Here is a 22,469-nt window from a genome sequence, read left to right as displayed (position 1 = left end):
CTCTTTCAAATTCTGAAGGTGGCAGGGGTAAAATACAGGGAGCGAAAAGCTATTTACAATTTGCACAGAAACCAGATGGCTGTTATAAGAGTCGTAGGTCATGAAAGGGATACAGTGGTTGGAAAGGGAGTGAGACAGGGTTGTAGCCTCTCCCTGATATTATTCAATCTGTATATTGAGCAAGCGGTAAAGGAAACAAAAGAAAAATTTGAGGTTCACCGATGACGTTGTAATTCTGTCAGAGACAGCAAAGGACATGGAAGAGCAGTTGAACGGAATGGACAGTGTCTTGAAAGGAGGTTGTAAGATGAACATCAAGCTACTACAAACATCAACAAAAGCAAAACGAGGATAATAGCAAGCGACAAAGCTTAGGAGAATACCATCGTCTGTGTATTGATGTAGAGTATGACGAAGATAGGTTCTTCAAATATTTTCATATGTTGCGAGAATGTTTCGAGGAAATGCATCGCCTGATAAAAAGGTAGCACCGAGAAGTGCACAACGAACTCGAGAAAGCCAATTGATACAAGGCACAGACTAGCCATTTGTTTGAGGCAAGTTTTACCATTTGTGGCCTCTTTGTGTTTCAAATAGAAGTCATATAATTATTCCATTTCAGTTTTGCTGTATCATATGAAAGGTTCGGCGGAAGAAATTGCTATCGCACAACGTAGTTGCGAATGGAGTGATAAATTTATCTGCAGTGTTTACGAATACAGCAAACTATAGTAACATCTAGTTCCATATGTCCCGCTAGAGAGAACTTTCTACTTAATAGATTGTTTTGTTTCATTGTATTCATAACATTGTCATTGACTTTAAACAAACATATCTTTGGTCGTTAATTTATCTATTCGTTCTATCGGCATAATTGATTTTAATCTTTTCCAGATATTTGGCTACAGGCGACAGTCACCAGACCATAGCTTTTTCTTTTCGGTTAGGACGTTCAACGGTCTCAGAAATTGTGAAACAAGTGTGCCAGGCAATATTGTCTGTTCTACAGCCCAAGTATTTACCTACTCCTGCAACAGAGATGTGGAAGAAATCTGAAGGAGGATTTCTAGAACTTTGGGGGTTTCCGAACTGCCTTGGAAGCATAGACGGAAAGCCTATCAGGTTAAAATGCCCGAAGGATAGTGGATCCCAGTTCTTCTGTTACAAACAGTTCTTTTCACTAGTTTTCCTGATGATCGTTGATCCATACTACCGAGTTTACAGTAGTTGATACTGGAAGTTATGGACGTCACAGTGACAACACTATTTCTGAGAATTTAGCTTTCTATCGAGGTGTTGAATAGGATTGAGGAGAAGTTTGTGGCACAACTTGACTAGAAGAAGGGATCGGTTGGTAGGACATGTTCTGAGGCATCAAGGGATCTCCATTTTTGGTATTGGAGGGCAACGTGGAGGGTAGAAATCGTAGAGGGAGACCAAGAGATGAATACACCAAGCAGATTCAGAAGGATGTAGGTTGCAGTAGGTACTGGGAGATGAAGAAGCTTACACAGGATAGAGTAGCATGGAGAGCTGCATCAAACCAGTCTCAGGACTGAAGACCACAACAACAACATCAAAAGTACAGGGCTATTACAAATGATTGAAGCGATTTCATAAATTCACTGTAGCTCCATTCATTGACATATGGTCATGACACACTACAGATACATAGAAAAACTCATAAAGTTTTGTTCGTCTGAAGCCACACTTCAGGTTTCTGCCGCCAGAGCGCTCGAGAGCGCAGTGAGACAAAATGGCGACAGGAGCTGAGAAAGCGTATGTCGTGCTTGAAATGCACTCACATCAGTCAGTCATAACAGTGCAACGACACTTCAGGACGAAGTTCAACAAAGATCCACCAACTGCTAACTCCATTCGGCGATGGTATGCGCAGTTTAAAGCTTCTGGATGCCTCTGTAAGGGGAAATCAACGGGTCGGCCTGCAGTGAGCGAAGAAACGGTTGAACGCGTGCGGGCAAGTTTCATGCATAGTGATGTGAAAGATTCAGTGTTTAAACCTCCTCTACCAAGAAACGTGCCAGAACTGCGAGCTCGCATCAACAATGCTTTCGAACTCATTGATGGGGACATGCTGCGCCGAGTGTGGGAGGAACTTGATTATCGGCTTGATGTCTGCCGAATCACTAAAGGGGCACATATCGAACATTTGTGAATGCCTAAAAAAACTTTTTGAGTTTTTGTATGTGTGTGCAAAGCATTGTGAAAATATCACAAATAATAAAGTTATTGTAGAGCTGTGAAATCGTTTCAATCATTTGTAATAACCCTGTATATCGAGGGCAAAAGTATTCTACCTCCAAATCAGGATCGCTTGTATCATACAAAAAGTTGTATTCTCTCACCTCCTCTATAAGTCTTCCTGTGTGCATGCACTACGAGCTGCAAGACAAAAACCGCCTCACACCGCTGCTTCCAGTGTGACCACAGAGCAGTTGATTTAGTCAACAGAGGCAAGCAGCCGCTCCGGCTTGCGGCGAATCTGTAACCTGTGACAACCCGGCGGCGGCCGGTGCGGCAGGCCGTATGCCGGTGCGTCAAAGCCGCACTCTGTGTGACCGCGGCCATACAGTAGCAAGCGATTCAACAGTGCGGCCTGCCGGCTGCGGTTCAAGGCCACAGGCCGGACGGCCAGGCCGCATTCTGTCTAGCCAGGCCTTAAACCAGAGGTTGTACAGAGTTTCAGGGACAGCATAAGGGAACAATTGACAGGAATGGGGGAAAGAAATACAGTAGAAGAAGAATGGGTAGCTCTGAGGGATGAAGTAGTGAAGGCAGCAGAGGATCAAGTAGGTAAAAAGACGAGGGCTAGTAGAAATCCTTGGGTAACAGAAGAAATATTGAATTTAATTGATGAAAGGAGAAAATATAAAAATGCAGTAAATGAAGCAGGCAAAAAGGAATACAAAGGTCTCAAAAATGAGATCGACAGGAAGTGCAGAATGGCTAAGCAGGCATGGCTAGAGGACAAATGTAAGGATGTAGAGGCTTATCTCACTAGGGGTAAGATAGATTCAGCCTACAGGAAAATTAAAGAGACCTTTGGAGAAAAGAGAGCCACTTGTATGAATATCAAGAGCTCAGATGGAAACCCAGTTCTAAGCAAAGAGGAGAAAGCGGAAAGGTGGAAGGAGTAGATAGAGGGTCTATACAAGGGCTATGTACTTGAAGACAATATTATGGAAATGGAAGAGGATGTAGATGAAGATGAATTGGGAGATATGATACTGCGTGAAGAGTTTGACAGAGCACTGAAAGAACTGAGTCGAAACAAGGCCCCAGGAGTAGACAACATTCCATTGGAACTACTGACGGCCTTGGGAGAGCCAGTTCTGACAAAACTCTACCATCTGGTGAGCAAGATGTACGAGACAGGCAAAATACCCTCAGACTTCAAGAAGGATATAATAATTCCAATCCCAAAGAAAGCAGGTGTTGACAGATGTGAAAATTACCGAACTATCAGTTTAATAAGCCACAGCTGCAAAATACTAACGCGAATTATTTACAGACGAATGGAAAAACTGCTAGAAGCCGACCTCGGGGAAGATCAGTTTGGATTCCGTAGAAATGTTGGAACACGTGAGGCAATACTGACCTTACGACTTATCTTAGAAGAAAGATTAAAGAAAGGCAAACTTACGTTTCTAGCATTTGTAGACTTAGAGAAAGCTTTTGACAATGTTGACTGGACTACTCTCTTTCAAATTCTAGAGGTGGCAGAGGTAAAATACAGGGAGCGAAAGGCTATTTACAATTTGTATAGAAACCAGATGGCAGTTATAAGAGTCGAGGGGCATGAAAGGGAAGCAGTGGTTGGGAAAGGAGTGAGACAGGGTTGTAGCCTTTCCCCAATGTTATTCAATCTATATATTGAGCAAGCAGTAAAGGAAACAAAAGAAAAATTCGGAGTAGGTATTAAAATTCATGGAGAAGAAGTAAAAACTTTGAGGTTCACCGATGACATTGTAATTCTGTCAGAGACAGCAAAGGACTTGGAAGAGCAGTTGAACGGAATGGACAGTGTCTTGAAAGGAGGATATAAGATGAATATCAACAAAAGTAAAACGAGGATAATGGAATGTAGTCAAATTAAATCGGGTGATGCTGAGGGGATTAGATTAGGAAATGAGACACTTAAAGTAGTAAAGGAGTTTTGCTATATGGGGAGCAAAATAACTGATGATGGTCGAAGTAGAGAGGCTATAAAATGTAGACTGGCAATGGCAAGGAAAGCGTTTCTGAAGAAGAGAAATTCGTTAACATCGAGTATAGATTTAAGTGTCAGGAAGTCGTTTCTGAAAGTATTTGTATGGAGTGTAGCCATGTATGGAAGTGAAACATGGACAATAAATAGTTTGGACAAGAAGAGAATAGAAGCTTTCGAAATGTGGTGCTACAGAAGAATGTTGAATGTAAGGTGGGTAGATCACGTAACTAATGAGGAGGTGTTGAATAGGGTTGGGGAGAAGAGAAGTTTGTGGCACAACTTGACTAGAAGAAGGGATCGGTTGGTAGGACATGTCCTGGGGCATCAAGGGATCACAAATTTAGCATTGGAGGGCAGCGTGGAGGGTAAAAATCGTAGAGGGAGACCAAGAGATGAATGCACTAAACAGATTCAGAAGGATGTAGGTTGCAGTAGGTACTGGGAGATGAAGGAGCTTGCACAGGATAGATTAGCATGGAGAGCTGCGTCAAACCAGTCTCAGGACTGAAGACCACAACAACAACAACAACAACCTATCTTCTATGAAAAGTCATAGGGTCAGTACTGCCTCGTGCGTTTCTACATTTCTCTGGAATCCAAACTGATCTTCCCTGAGGTCAGCTTTTACCAGTTTTATCATTCTTCTGTAAAGGAATCATGTTAGTATTTTGCAACCGTGACTTATTAAACTGATAGTTCGGTAATTTTCGCACCTATCAGCACTTGCTTTTTTTGGAACTGGAATCACTATATTCCTTTCGAAATATGTTGGTATTTCACCTGTCTCATACATCTTGCTCACTTGATGGAAGAGTTTCCAAACAATGGAAACTCCAGGTAGGAATGTGAACAGTGTCAGAAAAGACATATTGCTATTTAACGTAAAGAAGACACATCAAATTGCAGACAGGCATAATTAAAAGACGCTCATATAAGACTTTTGACCGTAGCCTTCGTCATAAAAGACACACACAGACAGCGAGGTGAGAGAAAAAGGAGAGGAGCAGGGAAAGATAGGCCGATTCATTGGCAGGGGGGCTGCAAATAAACAGGGTGGGAGGTGAGATGATAGGACAGAGGGTGTGGAAGCCATTATCGGGTGGAGTGTGTGGGGACAGTTTATAACTGTAGGTTGAGGCCAGGATGATTATGTGAGCAGAGAATGTGTTTTAAGGATAACTCCCATCTATGCAATTCAGAAAAGCTGGTGGTGGAAGGAAGGATCCAGATGGCTTGGGTAGTGAAGCAGCCATTGAGATAAAGTGTGTTACGTTCAGCTGCATGCTGTGCCACAGGGTGGTCTACAGTTTGGTGGTGGCTGCTCATCCTGGTGGACAACTGGTTGTTAGTCATACTGATATAAAAAGCTGTGCAGTGATCGCAGTAGAGCTGGTTAATGACATGGCTGCTTTTACGGGTGGCCCAGCCCCTGATGGAGTAGGATAAACCTGTGACAGGACTGCAATAGGAAGTGCTGAGTGGGTAGATTGGGCAAGGTTTGGGATTGGGAGTGGCATAGAGATGGACTAGGATGTTGTGGAGGCTGGGCTGGTGACAGAACAGCACTTTAGGAGGTGTGGGAAGTATCTTGGGTAGGATGTCCCTCATTTCAAGGCATCGTGATAGGTAGTCAAAGCCTGGCAGAGGATGTGGTTCACTTATTCCGGTCTGAGCTGCCACTGTGTGATGAAGCGGACACTCCTTTGTGGCTAGTTCTCAAGGGTGGTGGGAGGATTGGGGTTGTGAGAGGAAATGGCACAGGAGATCTGTTTGCAGACTAGGTCTGGGGTATAGTGCCTGTCTGTGAAGGCCTTGGTGAGACCCACAGCGACTGAGCAAGGGAGCTTTTTTCATTGCAGATATGCCTTTCCATTGCAGATATGCCGTCCCCATGTATCCAGACTATATTGCAGGGCTTTTTTAATGTGAAATGGATGACAGCTGTCAAAATGCAGGTACTGTTGGTGGTTGGTTGGTTGGTTTAGTGTGGACAGAGGTGCCGATGGAGACCTCCAAGAGGAAGGGGGCACACTAGTTTGAGGAGGACCATGTGAAGCAGATAGGAGAGAAGGTGTTGAGGTTGTGAAGGAACGAAGATACGTTGTATTGGCCCTTTGAGTCCAGATGTTGAAGATATCCTCAATGAACCTGAATCAAACTAGAGGTTTGGTGTTTTGCCTCGAGATGGCCGATAAAAAGGTTGGCATAGGAGGGTGCCATGCAGGTACCCATGGCTGTGCCACAGATGTGTTTTCTCATTTAAGGGAAGGTATATAAACAAATCCCGTAATTATCCTGGCATCAACCTATGGTAACATACTGTTCCCACACCTTCCACCCAACAGTTTTCAGTCCCTCTGTCCTGTCATCTCATCTCCCACCTTGTTTATTTGCAGCTGTCTGCCAATGCATCCACCTGTCTTCCCTGCTCCTCTCCTTTTTTTGCTCCTGTTTCCCCACCTCCTTACCTCACAACCTCCTGATGCTGCACCTGTTGGCATTCGGGTCCGTGCACTCTCCTCCAGATAGTGTTCACCTCTCTCCCTACCCCCTCCAGACTGCTGCTTGCATCCCATATGACGTTGTATTCCGGCCCGAGATGATGGAGTTGGCAGTCGTGTGTGTGAGGTGTGCTTGCTTGCTGTTTTTGTGTGTGTGTGTGTGTGTGTGTGTGTGTGTGTGTGTGTGTGTGTGTGTGTGTGTCTCTTTCACTGATGAAAGCTGTATGTGTGTGACTTTTAATTGTGCCTGTCTGCAACTTGACATGTCATCTTTACGGTAAGTAGAAGTCTGTCTTTTCCTGCATTGTTAATGGAAGAGTTTTGTCATGGCTGGCTCTCCCAAGGCTGTTAGCAGCTTGGAGCCTTGTTTCAATTTAAGTCTTGCAGTGCTTTGTCGAATTCTTCACACAGTATCATATCTCCCTTCTCATCTTTGTCTCCGTCCTCTTCCATTTCAATAATATTGCCCTCAAGTACATTTTCCTTGTATAGACCCTCTGTATACTCCTTCCACCTTTCTGCCTTCCCTTCTTTGCTTAGGATTGGTTTTCCATCTTAGCTCCTGATTTTCATACAGGTGGTTCTCTTTTCTCCAAAGGTCTCTTTAATTTTCCTGTATGTAGCATCAATCTTACCACTAACAATACGTGAGATGGAAAGTTGCTACTCACCATATAGCGGAGATGCTGAGCTGCGATAGGCACAATAAAAAGATTCACACAATCATACCTTTCGGCCATTAAGGCCTTTGTCAGCAGCAGACACACACACACACACACACACACACACACACACACACACACACACACTCACACAAACGCAACTTGCACACACATCTGCAGTCTCAGAGAGCTGAAACTACACTGCGATCAGCAGCACCAGTGCATGATGGGAGTGGCGACTGGGTGGGGGTAAGGAGGAGGCTGGGGTGGGGAGGGGGAGGGATAGTATGGTGGGAGTAGCGGACAGTGAAGTGCTGCAGTTATAGACAGAGTAGACAGAGGGTAGGAGAGAAACTGCGGGGGGGGGGGGGGGGGGGGGGGTGGGTAAGTAGCGGAAAGGAGAGAAATAAAAATACTGGGTGTGGCGGTGAAATGAGGGCTGTGTAGTGCCGGAATGGGAACATGGAGGGGGTGGGATGGGTGAGGACAGTGACTAACGAAGGTTGAGGCCAGGAGGGTTACGGGGACGTAGGTAGGATGTATCGCAGGGAAAGTTCCCACCTGCGCAATTCAGAAAAGCTGGTGTTGGTGGGAAGGATCCATATGGCACAGGCTGTGAAGTAGTCATTGAGATGGGGAGTATTGTGTAGGTTCAGTGGACGGCGGAATACCACGGTAGTAGGGGTTGGAAGGATAGTGGGTAGGACATTTCTCATTTCAGGGCACGACGAGAGGTAGTCGAAACCCTGGCAGAGAATGTAATTCAGTCGCTCCAGTCCCAGATGGTACTGAGTTAGGAGGGGAATGCTCCTCTGTGGCCGGACTGTGGGACTTTGGTAGGTGGTAGGAGACTGGAAAGATAAGGCAAGGGAGATTTGTTTTTGCACAAGGATGGGAGGATAATTACGGTCAGTGAATGCTTCAGTGAGACCCTCGGTATATTTAGAGAGGGACTGCTCGTCACTGCAGATACGACGTCCACTGGTGGCTAGGCTGTACAGAAGGGACTTCTTGGTACGAAACGGGTGGCAGCTGTCGGAATGGAGGTATTGCTGGTGGTTAGTAGGTTTTATATGGATGGAGGTACTGATGTAGCCATCTCTGAGGCAGAGGTCAACATCTAGGAAGGTGGCTTGTTGGGTTGAGTAGGACCAGGTGAAGCAAATGGGGGAGAAGTTGTTGAGGTTCTGGAGGAATGTGAATAAGGTGTCCTCACCTTCAATCCAGATAGCAAAGTTGTCATCAATGAATCTGAACCAGGTGAGGGGTTTAGGATTCTGGGTTTTTAGGAAGGATTCCTCTAGATGGCCCATGAATAGGTTAGCATAGGATGGTGCCATGTGGGTGCCCATAGCCGTACCCCGGATTTGTTTGTAGATAATGCCTTCAAAGGAGAAGTAATTCTGGGTGAGGATATAGTTGGTCATGGAGACTACTGCCGCAAAGGCCTTAATGGCCGAAAGCTATGATTGTGTTAATCTTTTTATTGTGCCTGTTGTGGCTCAGCATCTCCGCTATATGGTGAGTAGCAACTTTCCTTCTTTTGTATTGTTACATTCCATCCTGGATTTTCCATTGTTTGATCAATATTACCACTAGTGATACATGCTTCTACATCATTACATTTGTCCTCTAGCCATTCCTGCTTAGTCATTTTGCACTTCCTGTTGATTTCATTTTGTAGACTTCTGTATTTCCTTTGGCCTGATTCATTTGGTGAATTTTTATGTTTTCTCCTTTCGTCAGTTAAATTCATTATCTCCTGTGTTACGCAAGGATTTCTACTAGCCCCCATCTTTTTACCTACTTGATCCTTTGCTGCCTTTACTATTTTATCTATCAGAGCTATCCATTCTTCTTCTGCTGTACTCCTTTCCCCTTTTTTGGCAATAGTTTCCTAATGCTCTCTCTGAAACTCCCAAGAATGTCTGGTTCTTTCAATTTATCGAGGTCCCATCTCCTTAATTTCCTATCTTTTGTAATGTCTTCAGTTCTCATCTACTATTCATAAACAATAAATTGTGGTCAGAGTCTACATCTACCCTTGAAAATGTCTTTACAATTTAAAATCTGGTTCTGAAATATCTATCTTGCCATTATATAAAATCTGAAACCATTCAGTGTCTCCAGGTCTCTTTCACATAAACAACTTTTCTTTCATGATTCTTAAACCAAGAGTTAGCTATTATTAAATTGTGCTCTGTGCAAAATTCTACCAGGTGGCTTCATCTTTCATTCCTTTCCCCCAGACCATATTCACCTACTACTTTTCCCTGTCATCTTTTTCCTACTCTTGAATTCCAGTCCCCCATGACTATTAAATTTTTGTGTTCCTTAACTATCTGAATAATTCCTTTTATCTCATCATACATTTCCACAATTTCCTTCTGATCTGCGGAGCTAGTTGGCATATAAACTTGTACTACTGTGTTGGGTGTGAGCTTCATGTCTATCTTGGATACAACAATGCATTCACTATGCTGTTCGTAGTAGCATACCCGTGTTTTGTTATTCATTATTAAACATATTTCTGCATTATCACTATTTGATTTTGTGTTTATGACCCTGTATTTACCTGACCAGATGTCCTGTTCCTCCTGCCACTTAACTTCGTTAATTCCCACTATGTCCAACTCTAACCTACCTGCCCAATTAAGAGATCTGACATTCCACACTACAATCTGTAGAATGCCTTCCTCCTGAGTAGTCTCCACCTGGAGATCTAAATAGGGGACTATTTTACCTCCAGAATATTTTACCCAAGAAGATGCCATCATCATTGAACCATGCAGTAAAGCTGCTTGCCCTCGGAAAAAATTATGACTGTAGTTTCCTCTTACTTTCAGCCGTTTGCAGTACCAGCACAACAAGGTCTTTTTGGTTGTTGTTATGAGGCCAGATCAGTCAATCATATGTAATGTTGCTCCTGCAACTACTGAAAAAGCCGTTGCCCTCTTCGTGAAACACATTTGTCTATCTCTCAGCATACACCCCTCCATCGTGGTTACACCTACAGTACATCTCTATCGCTCTCACCACCAATGGCAGGGTCCATGATTCATGTGGGGGAGGGGATGGGAAAAAACTGAACGTTAATAAATTATAAAAGTATATAGAACAATCTTATTATGCATCTAACTAAGAGAATGACGTCCACCTTGAAATTTATTTTGCATTATGTTAAGTTGTGCAAAATTCTAATTAGTGACTTAATTAAATATTGAGGGGTGTCCTCTAATTTGTAAAAAAAATATAGCCACAAAAATACAGTGTCAAAGTTCACAATCTAACAAGTATGGGCACAAAATTTTCTCTGTAAAATTGTATGTCTGAACTTTCAGTGTCATTTATCTTGCAAGTTAATTAGTTACAGGCAATTCAAATTATGTTCTTACGAAGATCAGAATGACTCCTTTCTAATGAACAGTAGCAATACTTCAGGTTCTGCTGATTAGCTCATAATGATTTCCAGTTTGCATATTTAGTAGAACTTTCAGTTAGCCATAACTTTTAATTAATCAAGCTGTTTGTAAAACTAATTGCGTCACTGAAATCGGCAGTTTCAGTAGAACCAATGGTATTATAAATTTAAGTGCATTTTGGCTAAATAATGCTTGAAATATTCATGTACATAGTACATATTTTGCGCGCTACTGTGTTAAAAATAGCGTGAAAAATGGAAAAAATTTGTTATTAGTGGGACTAAAAGATGTAACAGGTGTGTAGAGTTCCTAGCTTGATACATCTCAAACCATCATCCATTTTCCATCGATTGTTCATACATTAAAGTACTCCACTGTGATGATCTTCTATTGTATATTTGTTGCTCCCTCAGCTTTATTGCCAAATTATCTAGTATCCTAATCAATTGTAGCGTGTGTAAGACTTTTGCATGAGACATAACTGTATGTTCCAACTTAAGAGTGAAGTGTTGATTTATTGTGCATTTGTATATTTATAGTCTCTCTTTGCACACAAATATCATTCCTAAAATGAGTGGGGATCATTTTGGAAAAACACACACATCTACTATTGTGACAATTTATGAAAAAAAAATATTGCTGTGTTGCAGATTTCAGTGTCAGATAAATTGTCTTCAGCTAAGTAGTTGTAAAGGTTGTAGAACTGGTGGCAGCATATCAAAGTACCTAGTTTTGACCAGTTTACATGATGATCAAAAATACTTTTATTTGCAATGCCTTTGTGACTTAAAAAAAATAAAAATGATAGCAAATAAAACTTGAGAAGTATTAATGTGCATTATAATTCCAGAATGGGGATTACCCAGTCTGGTTGATCCGTATATCAGCTCAAGGCAGATATCAGATGTAACATTGTCACCATAGCACTATGATTGCCACCATAGCACTATGATTGCTTCATATTGCAGACATAGTAAGTTGAAAGAAAGGTGCGTATAATGCAGTTGTCAAGTTCCATCACTTGCAGTATTATACACTTACACAAGTTTGTAACTTTCCATATAAGTTTCACAAATTTCAGTTACTGTGCATAATTTATCTCGTAAGACTGCAAAGTGACAAAAACATAACGATGCCTATTCTTTTTTCCGAGTAAGAGAAAAGTGAAATTCCCTTTTTGTATTTCTGTTTTATGCAGTACTTTTAAAGTTAAACTGATACATCTGGTTGAGGTTGGGTGTTGTGTTATTAAATTAAATTTAAGCTATTGCCAGGTGCGAGCCGGAAATCGCACTAAAACTACACCACTTCTCTTCGAATGCATGCTGGTATGCAAACAGAATGAATGAAATAGTTAGAAACAGTGTTGGATGCAGAAATAATGATCAGACACTATGATCAACTCAGAGAAGGGACACAGCTGTTGTGTGTGCTCTGATGTGACAGCTCATCTTGCACTAGGAGTGCTATGTTGCTCACAACATCACATCAGTATTTTTCTTTAAAATAGCATGTAGTGTATTGCGCAAACGTAAAGTATGAGATATTGTTGAGGAGATATTGTCATAACAATGCAGTGACCGAGCAATCTAATGCAAAGTGTGGCAATTCATGGAGCTGGGTTAGATTCCTGCTTAGTACCAACATTTTCTATTTTACTTAATTTTTTCATTTTAATTTATTATTCACAGTGTTAAACTGTTAGTTATCTCATTTAGAATATATTCAAACAATTCAATTTATATATGTAAAATTAATGTATTCCGTTTAGTTTCAGTTTACTATCCAAATCATTACAATTTACTATCCATGTAAATCAAAAGGCTCTAGGCTATCAGTGGTAAAAAAAGCACATATATTCAGAAATTCAGTATGAAAGTGTTTTCTGTAGACAATTTGCTAAATTTCTGGAGGAGAAAATGAGTTTAAAGGGGTTAGGCAGATGACTTCAAACTTAAATCTAACAGCAGAGGGGCATGAGATGAGGCTCACCGATTTGGCTGAATTTCGAAATACTTTGGAAATATTTTCATTGCCTTCTTAGGTGTTGAGAACCAAGCCATAAGCTCAAAGACTCAAACCTTCATGACAATCTGTGATGAAGCAAGCTGGGAAAATTTTGATTCCCCTCTTGTTTTGCCATCTGCCTCCTTAAATTTGTTTTGTTGCTTTTAAATGTTAACCATCAGCATAGGTGAATATAATCTGCATTTTCATAAAAGAGAAAGGTTGGCCCTCGGTTTTAAAGAATATAACACCAGATCTAATTTTGTGCTTAGTTGTATTTATGTAATTGATTTTCTAGTTTATTTTGACTATTTCTAGTTAGTATCTTTCATTACAGTGATTGTTTGGTAACTTAAATTCTATTGTTGACATATAAAGAAATATAAATTCTGTACTAATTATAAACATTTGGAAAACGAAATGCTAGTAATCTTAAAGTATCTATTTGGTTCTGTTCAAAAATGTGTTAGCAAATCCATCCCTTCATTAATTCCGAAGTAATTAAGAGTTTTGTCAAAAGTATTGTTTACATAACGATATATGTTAATTTCATCATTTAAACAGATAATTCGGCCTAACTCTTGCAGCAGAAGAAACTGATGAAAGAACAAATTTTTTGATGTATTCAGTTAATTTAATGAGTTTTAATTGTAATTTCTGTAAATTTAACCTAGAATAATGTGTAGTTTCGGCACCTGTTATTGTGAGGATATGTAAGGGCCCGATTTTTGGTCCCAAAACAGTCAGCCCATGGCAGAGTTTCAGCCGAGGAACCTATGTTGGATAGAACAACAACAATGCGTCTGTGAAATAAGTGTCACACAATAGGCCGTGTGTTAAAACAATGGCAGTGACTGTTTCCATGCGTACCTTTCTGTTCTTCAAGAACCGTGAACTTTGTGGTTAGGTAGATGTTCAGTAGGAAACTATTGTTGCAATATGTGGAGGTTCGCCTGAAAACTATTAATGAGGCTTATCAAAAGTTATAACAATAGTGCACTGGCCAAATAACTGTGTATTATTGGGAGGTTGTGAAAAGTTATAGTAAAAGACTGTGAAACACAACTGTGCGTCTGTTGGCTACATTATTTACTGTAGTCAGTGTCCAAATTACAAACACCATTTTCAGCCAGTGTAGCAACGCAGTACGTCGACACCAAGGACAACAAACAGAGAGAAATAAAGCAGGTGGAACCGCTAAAAGTAGAGAAGAAATTTTTCCCCAACTATCAAAGAAATTGTATAAGACATTAAAACCTTATAAAACTAGTGGAGAATACTGTGTTAAAGCAGAACTTTTGAAATGGTATCTACCAAAAATAAAAAATGGGCTAAAATTAATCTTTGAGAAAACTTGGAAAACAGAAAAACTACCATCCATCCACCACATAGAGAGAGGCAAGAAACATAATGTTAACTACTACTCAGGAACTTCTTTAGAACCAGTTGCATATAACTTATTTTCCGAGATTATACTAAACAGACTAGAAATGATGCTACACTGAAATTTAGGAGAATATCAAGATGGTTCTAGGAAGGGCAGACCATGTACTGAACAAATGTTTAATCTGAAGTCAGTCATTTGCCACAGATTACTGAATTCAGAAATGTTCGTTGATTTCCAAAAGACCATTGATTCCATTGGCAGAAACTGTAGATAAAATAAAACTGTGTGAGTAGAAGCAGGTTGATGGCCTTTTCAAGTTTCTAGAATATTTCAATTGAGAAAAGGTGAACTACTATCTAAAGATTTACATTTTTGCTTGTGTCTGTGTATGTGCGGTTGGATATGGATGTGTGTGCGAGTGTATACCTGTCCTTTTTTCCCCCTAAGGTAAGTCTTTCTGCTCCCGGGATTGGAATGACTCCTTACCCTCTCCCTTAAAACCCACATCCTTTTGTCTTTCCCTCTCCTTCCCTCTTTCCTGATGAAGCAACCGTTGGTTGCGAAAGCTTGAATTTTGTGTGTATGTTTGTGTTTGTTTGTGTACCTATCGACCTGCCAGCGCTTTCGTTTGGTAAGTCACATCATCTTTGTTTTTAGATTTATGTTTTGAGTATGTTAAATTTTGAGAAGCAGTGCTGAGTGGTCTACTGCAGTACTGGCAATTCGTGGACCACTGGTACCAACATCCCCCTCCAGTGTTAAACTAAAGTTATAAAATTTAAAATTATTGAGACAGTTCAGTTTAGATGCTTAAAATTAGTATATTCAATTTAGTTATGATTACTATCCTTGTAACTAAAAAGGGTATAGGCCACCACATTGTAACACATTGGTATAATTTTGTATGAGCCGCCACTTTTAAATTCTCTGACTTGCTCTAAGGTTCACAAAACATTGATAAATGTACTCACATACTGTGAATATATTTTGTCTGTTTAATGCAGCTGTAGATCATTGGCAGTGTCTGAAGGACATTGCATAGTAAAATACAGACATTGCAAAATTTGTAAAATAATAATAATAATAATTTTTTTGTTATTATTTTGAGCTTTTCCTCATTACAGAGGCTTATATTCAACATAATAATTTACTTGGAAATTACAATACAAACAATAAACGTTCTTAAACTATATTTTCAGAATATTCCTCCAGGTGATTCGATCTTCTGTGTCCTCTTCCTCTGCGCCCATTCTCCTCATTGCGTGCTGTACATTTTAGAGCCAGGTGGTCATAGGTCGTCTTCTTCTCCCCTCCAGTTCCCACTAAATAAAACGAACCAGACTGAGAAAGATGAAAATGTACCTTTTAATATTGACAGCCTACAAGATGAAAGCATCAGAACACTCTTTGCGGCCAGGATGGAGAGGAAACTGGTTGAATCATTTGAAGGAAATATATGACTATATAAAAGCTAATGTGAAAATCATAGCAACAGAGGTGTTGGGTAAAAAAGATAGCAACCACAACCTTGCAGCAGAGTGGTGGTCAGAGGAACTAGAGGTCCTCGTTAGAGTAAAATGAAATGCGTTCCTTCAGTGGTTGAATGATAAATCAGAAGAAATAAGAGATGAAAAAAATAAGGATGGCAAAAAATGAAGCATGGGAAAGAACATGTGCCAAGGTAAATAGCAAATTAGGATTTGGGAGAGCAAAAGAAGCATGGTCAGTATTAAAAGGGCTTCAACAGGATACAAAAAGCAAAACTAATCTCCAACTGATAACACAAAAGGAATGGGAAGAGTATTCCCAAAAATTATTAAATAAGGACAGAGAAGAATATGTAGAAGAAGGAACATTGGAAGAAAAAGGACATGAAGATGATGAGATCCAAATTTTAGAAAGTGAAGTACTTCAGGCGTTGAGAACAGGAAAGAATGGTAAACCACCGGGACCAGGCAATATCAATCTGGAGTGTCTGAAATATGGTGGTGACAAAATTGTGAAACTGATAACACAGCTCTTCAACAAAATGATACATGTAGATTCAATACCCAATGAGATGAAGCTAGGTTACATTAATACAATATTTAAGAAAGGGGATCGGAAAATTTGTTCAAACTATCGAGGAATTTGTGTTACAAACACATTAATGAGAATTTTTGCGAAAGTAACTAAAAACAAACTGGAAAAAAATTTTAGAACCCAAGAAGAACAATGTGGATTCATGGCTGGGAGATCATGTGTAGACCATATTTTCACATTACGACAGATTTAGGAGAAACATAGGGAAAATAAAAAAATATAGGATTAATTTTCATAGATCTAGAAAAAGCGTATGATACTGTTCCAAGAAAATTACTTTGGAGAGCACTACATATGGCAAACATAAACCCTTCCTTGATTAAAATAATACAACAGATGTATAAAGATAACATTTGCCAAGTGAAAGTTGGTAATAAACTCACAGAAATTTAGAACAAGCAAAGGCCTTTTACAGGGCTGTCCCATGTCACCATCATTATTTAAAATCTATGTAGATATTAGCCTTAGAACATGGTCTCGTAAATGTAATAGTATGGAATTAGAAAAAAGAGATGGAGTTTACCTACATCATTTATTGTTTGCTGATGATCAAGTAGTCGTAGCACAAGATGGAAGATGCTAACTATATGTGCAATCAACTAGCAGCAGCATACAAAACTTGGGGTTTGAAGATTAATTACCAAAAACCAGAATACTTGACTAATGATTCAGATGAGCTATACATTGAAGGAAAGAAAATCAAAAAGATAAACACTTTCTGTTATTTGGGATCCATTTTAGAAATTGAGGGAAAATCAGATTCAGAAATCAATAAAAGAGTTAGTAGCGGACGGAGGGTCATTGGGATGCTTAACTCAGTCTTATGGAGCAGGAATGTAACGAACAGAACTAAAAAATTAATATACAAATCCATATTAGAGAGTGTGGTTCTGTATGGAACGGAGACCTGGACAATTAACATGAAGCACATTAAAAAATTACAAGCTCTAGAGATGGACTTCTGGAGAAGATCGGCAAGAATCTCCAGGAAAGAAAAGATAAGGAACACCGAAATAATAAGGAGAATGGAAATAAAAGAAAGAATATATGACGTATTGGATAGGAAGAAATTGCAGTGGTACGGGCATGTACGACAATTGGAGAAAACCAGAATCCCAAAATTAATAATAATAATAATAATTGTGAGCAGAAGTATTCAGAATAGTTTTTCACTGCATTTTATCAGTAAAATTTTTCTTGTTTCTGAATTATCATTTATTATTTTCTCTCCATCAGCTCACAAGTTCCAGGTCAGAAGAAACCTGAACATTTTTCTCTATTTTGTCCAAAAAGTGAGTAATGAAGCAGATCTTGGTCAGTTGCATTTGTGACCCACCTCTTTAACTAGGAGAAGTAGTGTCACCTCAAGTTTCATGCAATTACCTATGCATGCTAACCATAGCTTTAAGATTGATTAACATAAGGGAGGTGAATGTTAGTCCTCCATCCTCTGCAACGTAAGAGGAGTGATCAAAAAGTAACAGGAATTTTTTAATTTTGTATGCTTTATACATCTGATTTTTCAAACAAACAAAAAATCAATCTTGTTGGTACACGTGTTCCTGATATATGTTTGCATTTTCAGCTGTTTTAAATATTTAGTTTATTGTTGGCAGTCAGAAAGGTTATACATGTTTTCGAGTGCTCGGTGAATTTTTGTTGTTCAATAAAGGTGGATCGAAAAATTTACATTAAATTTTGCTTGAGAAATGATATAGAGTGCCACACAACATTCAAAATGTTGATTATGGCTTTTAGAAAATCTAGTATGAGTAAGCCAAGAATTTATGAGTGGTATAAACATTTCAAAGCGGGTTAAGAAGACATTGAAGATGATGACTGCACTGGATGGCCTAGTGCATCAATTACTGATGACATTGTGGAAGAAATTTAAAAAAAATGGTTCTGCAAAATAGCCTTGTCCACATCAAAGATGTTGCTGATGTTGTCAGTATATGTCAGTAAATTGCCAAGCAATTTTTTCGGTTGTTTTGGGCATGAAATGTGTAGCAGCAAAGTACAAGGGTTGACTGAAAAGTAATGCCTCCAGCTTCGTAACTATTCAACAGTTGGCAGCATTGGTATGCAGCATAGTGGCTTGTTCCATGGCCTCTTCTCTACAGGACCAGTTGGTGGGAACTCTCAGCACTGAACGGTTGTGTTGTGACAGTGTGAAGTATGGAACCCTGCACAGACGGTCTGTCAATGCGATTTAAGCAACTTGCAGTCATTACATTCTTGATGGCAGAAGGTGTCACCCCAAAGGAAATTCATCAGAGAATGAAAGCAGTTTATGGTGATTGTGTTGACGGGAGTATGTGCATCATTGGGTGAGTAAGTTTAAAGATGTTGATGCGGGAACACCTGACCTGCATGACAAACAGAGAGTTGGACATCCTGTGACAGCATGGTGTTATCCATGTTGATTTCCTTGATCGTGGAACAACAGTAAATTCAGAGTGTTACATCACAATGCTGCAAACTCTGAAACAACGGCTAACAGGGGTCCAAAAGGAAAAGGGAAATGTTTTCCTGCAGCATGACAATGCCAAACCACACACTTCATATGCCAACACAGCAAAACTTCAGAGACTGAATCTCACCACCATACGATATCCTCCACACAGTCCAGATTAGCACCGTCTGACTTCCATCTGTTGCCGATAATGAAAGACAATCTGAGGGGACATCATTATGCTTCTGATGAAGACACTGAGAGAACTGTGAGACTGTGATTGTGGAAACAGTGTTGCTTCTTCTTTGACTGCTTCAGAAAACTTGTTCATCGTTGGCAGAAATGTATCCAATTATCTGGTTATTATGTGGAAAAGTGAATATTGGTAATTAAAGATCACATTCTAAGAATCCTTACAATGTTTGATTTATTAAGATATTCCCATCCAAATCCAATTAACGAAGGTTGAGGCATTACTTTTCATTCAACCCTCGTATGTTCTGAAGCGGCTGAATATCAACCAACAACAAAGTTACGTAGACATTGCTCAGGAATTATTGAATGAAATCGATGATGATCCAGAACTTCTAAAGAACGTTATAAGAGGTGATGAAACATGGGTATAAGGGTATGAGATTGACACCAAGGGCCAATCATCTCATTGGAAACTGCCAGAAGAGCCAAGACCAAAATAATTCAACAAGTTCGATCACACGTGAAGGTTCCTCTCACTGTTTTCTTAGATTGAAATGTGGTAGGGCATCATGGGTTCCTGCTTACAGTCATAGTCAATAAGGATTACTATCTGGAAGTTATGTGCCATTTGTGTGAAATAATCCAAAGAAAATGACCAGAATTGTGGCAAAACAACTTGTGTAAATTGCATCACAATAATACTCCTTCGCACACCGCAATGCTTTTTTGTGATTTTTGGCAAAAAACAAAATTGTTATGTTGTCTCAGCTACCGTATTCTATGGACATGGTCCCCAACAACTTCTTTCTAATCCTGAAGCTGAAGAGATCTATGAAGGATGTCATTTTGCCGTCACTGATGAGATAAAAACAGAATTACTGAAAGAGCTGAACACAATAAAAAAAGTTAGTTCCAGAAGTGCTTCCAAGATTGAAAAAAGTCCTGGCACAAGTATATTACGTCTGAGGAGGGTTACTTTGAAAAGGGCAAAGTTTCTGTTGATGAATAAAGATTTTTTTAAGAAAAACAAAAATACTTGATGGTACCTTATGTACTTTACTGGACAAAGCCCCTCCCCTCTCCACTGCCTCCCTCCATTTCCGCTCCTTGCTGCTTCTAACAGAAAATGACAAAAAGTGGGAAGGTAATACACCTATGAAGAAATTATGGAAATAGGCATCTTAAAATTCAGGATATACAGTAGAACAAAACGTTTGCTTGTATTATCATGACACACTTCTCAGTTACTAATGAAAATGTTTTTCGTACTTACAGTAATTGTTCCTTTCTATCGCCCTGATCCTCCTGAGTCTCTTCACTTCACAACTCCTATTCTTTGTTTACACATTTAATTATTGCTGTGAAGAAATCCTCATGAACAAATATTTGTTATTAAATTTGTTGGTGTAATAATTTCACTTTATAGAGATGAAGCCGATGGGAGCCCTGTTATAACAAGAGATGGATTTCAGTTCCTGTTACTGGACACTGCATCACAAGTCTGGTACTTTATACTGCAGTACTTGGACACTGTTGAAACTCGTGGATTGGACTTAGTCGATTGCTTGACCTTTCTTTTCCAACTCAGCTTCAGTACCATGGGTAAGGTAAGCTAATATAGCTAGTAGGTGTCCAAGAATTTCACATAAACATATTTTTATCTTGATAATATTGGTATAAAATATGGATTTGTGAGGGTTCTATATTCAATATGAGAATGCTACATAAGCTTAACGAAGTATGATATTGTGGCACTACATTAGAGAAATGGTTTCAAGATTTCCATTGATATTTATGTCCCTTTGTGTAGGTATTGCCTCACCCCTCCTCCAAATCTATTCCTCCAGTGGTGTGGCACACTTTCCACATGTTGTTGTCCTTTACAGGTAGACTGCCTGTGGCTTTGCTTTTGGCATTTAAAATATCTCATTGGGGTTGGATTATAGGGCCACATCGGAAGATGTGTAAATCAAGTCTATATGTATTCAGGCAGAAATGGTAAGTTAATCACAGGTATAAGGTCAGCACTTTCTTGAAATTATAGTAGATCGTTTACATAATCTTTTACGCACTGCACATTCCCACATACATTAGTATTTCCTCAGATATACTGTCCATCTGTTGGTGAGGTACTTGCACACAACAAAATGCTTACTAAAGACCAGATAAACGTTGTTCTTCAAATTATGTATGTTTTGGCAGGCTGTTTGCTCACTTGGATGGTATGACAATGCGTAGCTCATCGCTTCACCTGGACTCGACAACTTCAAACTCGAACCTCACTGACTTTTACTCTCTTAGTACTAGGGATACTTGACAATCAATTTTGCTTAAAAACGACCTGTGTGAGGCAAAAATATGTTTTGTCATTGGTTAAGGGATTGTGGATGCCTTACAATCTCATGAGGCAAAACCAGGTAAATCTGACTGCATAATTGTGTTCCCCCTTCTAAGATACTTTATCAAAACAGGGCAGCCACCAACCTTCTGAGTAATCTTTAAGGATACAGGGTACTTTTCGGCTCGGTATTATGTAAAAATCAACACCTATTTCTTTCAGGCACTGTTTATGATGTATATGTTTTACAGATTGTTGATATCAGGTAGTGCAGCATATTTTCTAAACAAATTAGAAGTATTTTGAATATTTTTGAAGCTGCTTAGGGTTATAAAAAAATATTACAAAGAAATTGATGCAATTTTTTTCCAAAATGCTTCCTCAAAATTTTATGTACCATTTAATCCAATGTTGTACATTTAAAGGGGACCAAGTTTTTACCAGATATGCATGACGTTGATGGCTGAGGTACTAGACTATTTAATTCCACCTGTTATGTATGTTAAAAAGATAAAAAATATCACATCTTACATTTTAATTGTTATAATTTTTTGTAATAAAATTGTTATTTTTTCTATAATTTAGTTGATTCTGCAATAAAGCTTAGGTCTACTACATAAGTTTGGACTATTGCAAGTTACAGAAAAAAATTAAAGCAATGCTTTATAAACTTTAGGAAATATTTATACCTGAATTCTGAAAAATACAACTTGCAGGAAATTGCGAATGAAGATATGAATCCAACATCTTCAAGCTTCCTCTTGGCGTTTCTTTTAGCACTTCTTGCTTCTTTGGTAACTTGAAGAGCAAATCTTTCAGCTTCATGCACCCATTGTCTGCCACACGCAAGCAGTTGGTCTTCCGTATTAGAGGCACATTTTATGCCTAAATGTCTCAGGACTTCCAACCTTCCTATTACTCCATCATTGAAACATATCACTGCATCTAGTACACCAACTTTTAATGTATTTAGTCCTACAAAAACATTCTTGGGTAATCTTTCCCATGTGCATTGGTTGAAACTTTCATTTGTATTCTGAGTGCCCCCATGAAGACATTTACTAAGCAAAACAGGATCACTCGGGTCTCTAAAAATTGGTTTTATTTATAACAGGCTCAGGAAGAGAATCCTTATGATGGTATATTTGACCACTTTTTTTTCATTTTTGGTAACCACACCAAGAGTCTG

The 22,469-nt window shown here is 39.4% G+C and overlaps 1 protein-coding gene across 1 annotated transcript in view; it reads left to right on the top strand.

The window, feature by feature from the left end:
• LOC124615327 (general transcription factor IIH subunit 4) overlaps window positions 1-22,469 on the top strand; it is a 115,495-nt gene that overhangs the window by 68,838 nt on the left and 24,188 nt on the right. Inside the window, exon 5 of the mRNA XM_047143129.1 lies at window positions 20,369-20,549. Coding sequence (XP_046999085.1) covers window positions 20,369-20,549 — 181 coding nt within the window. The remainder of the gene's footprint in view (window positions 1-20,368; window positions 20,550-22,469) is intronic.

Source organism: Schistocerca americana, chromosome 1 (genome assembly GCF_021461395.2).
Source record: "Schistocerca americana isolate TAMUIC-IGC-003095 chromosome 1, iqSchAmer2.1, whole genome shotgun sequence".
NCBI classification, from domain to species: Eukaryota; Metazoa; Arthropoda; class Insecta; order Orthoptera; family Acrididae; genus Schistocerca; species Schistocerca americana.
This window is presented reverse-complemented; position numbering and strand designations above follow the sequence as displayed.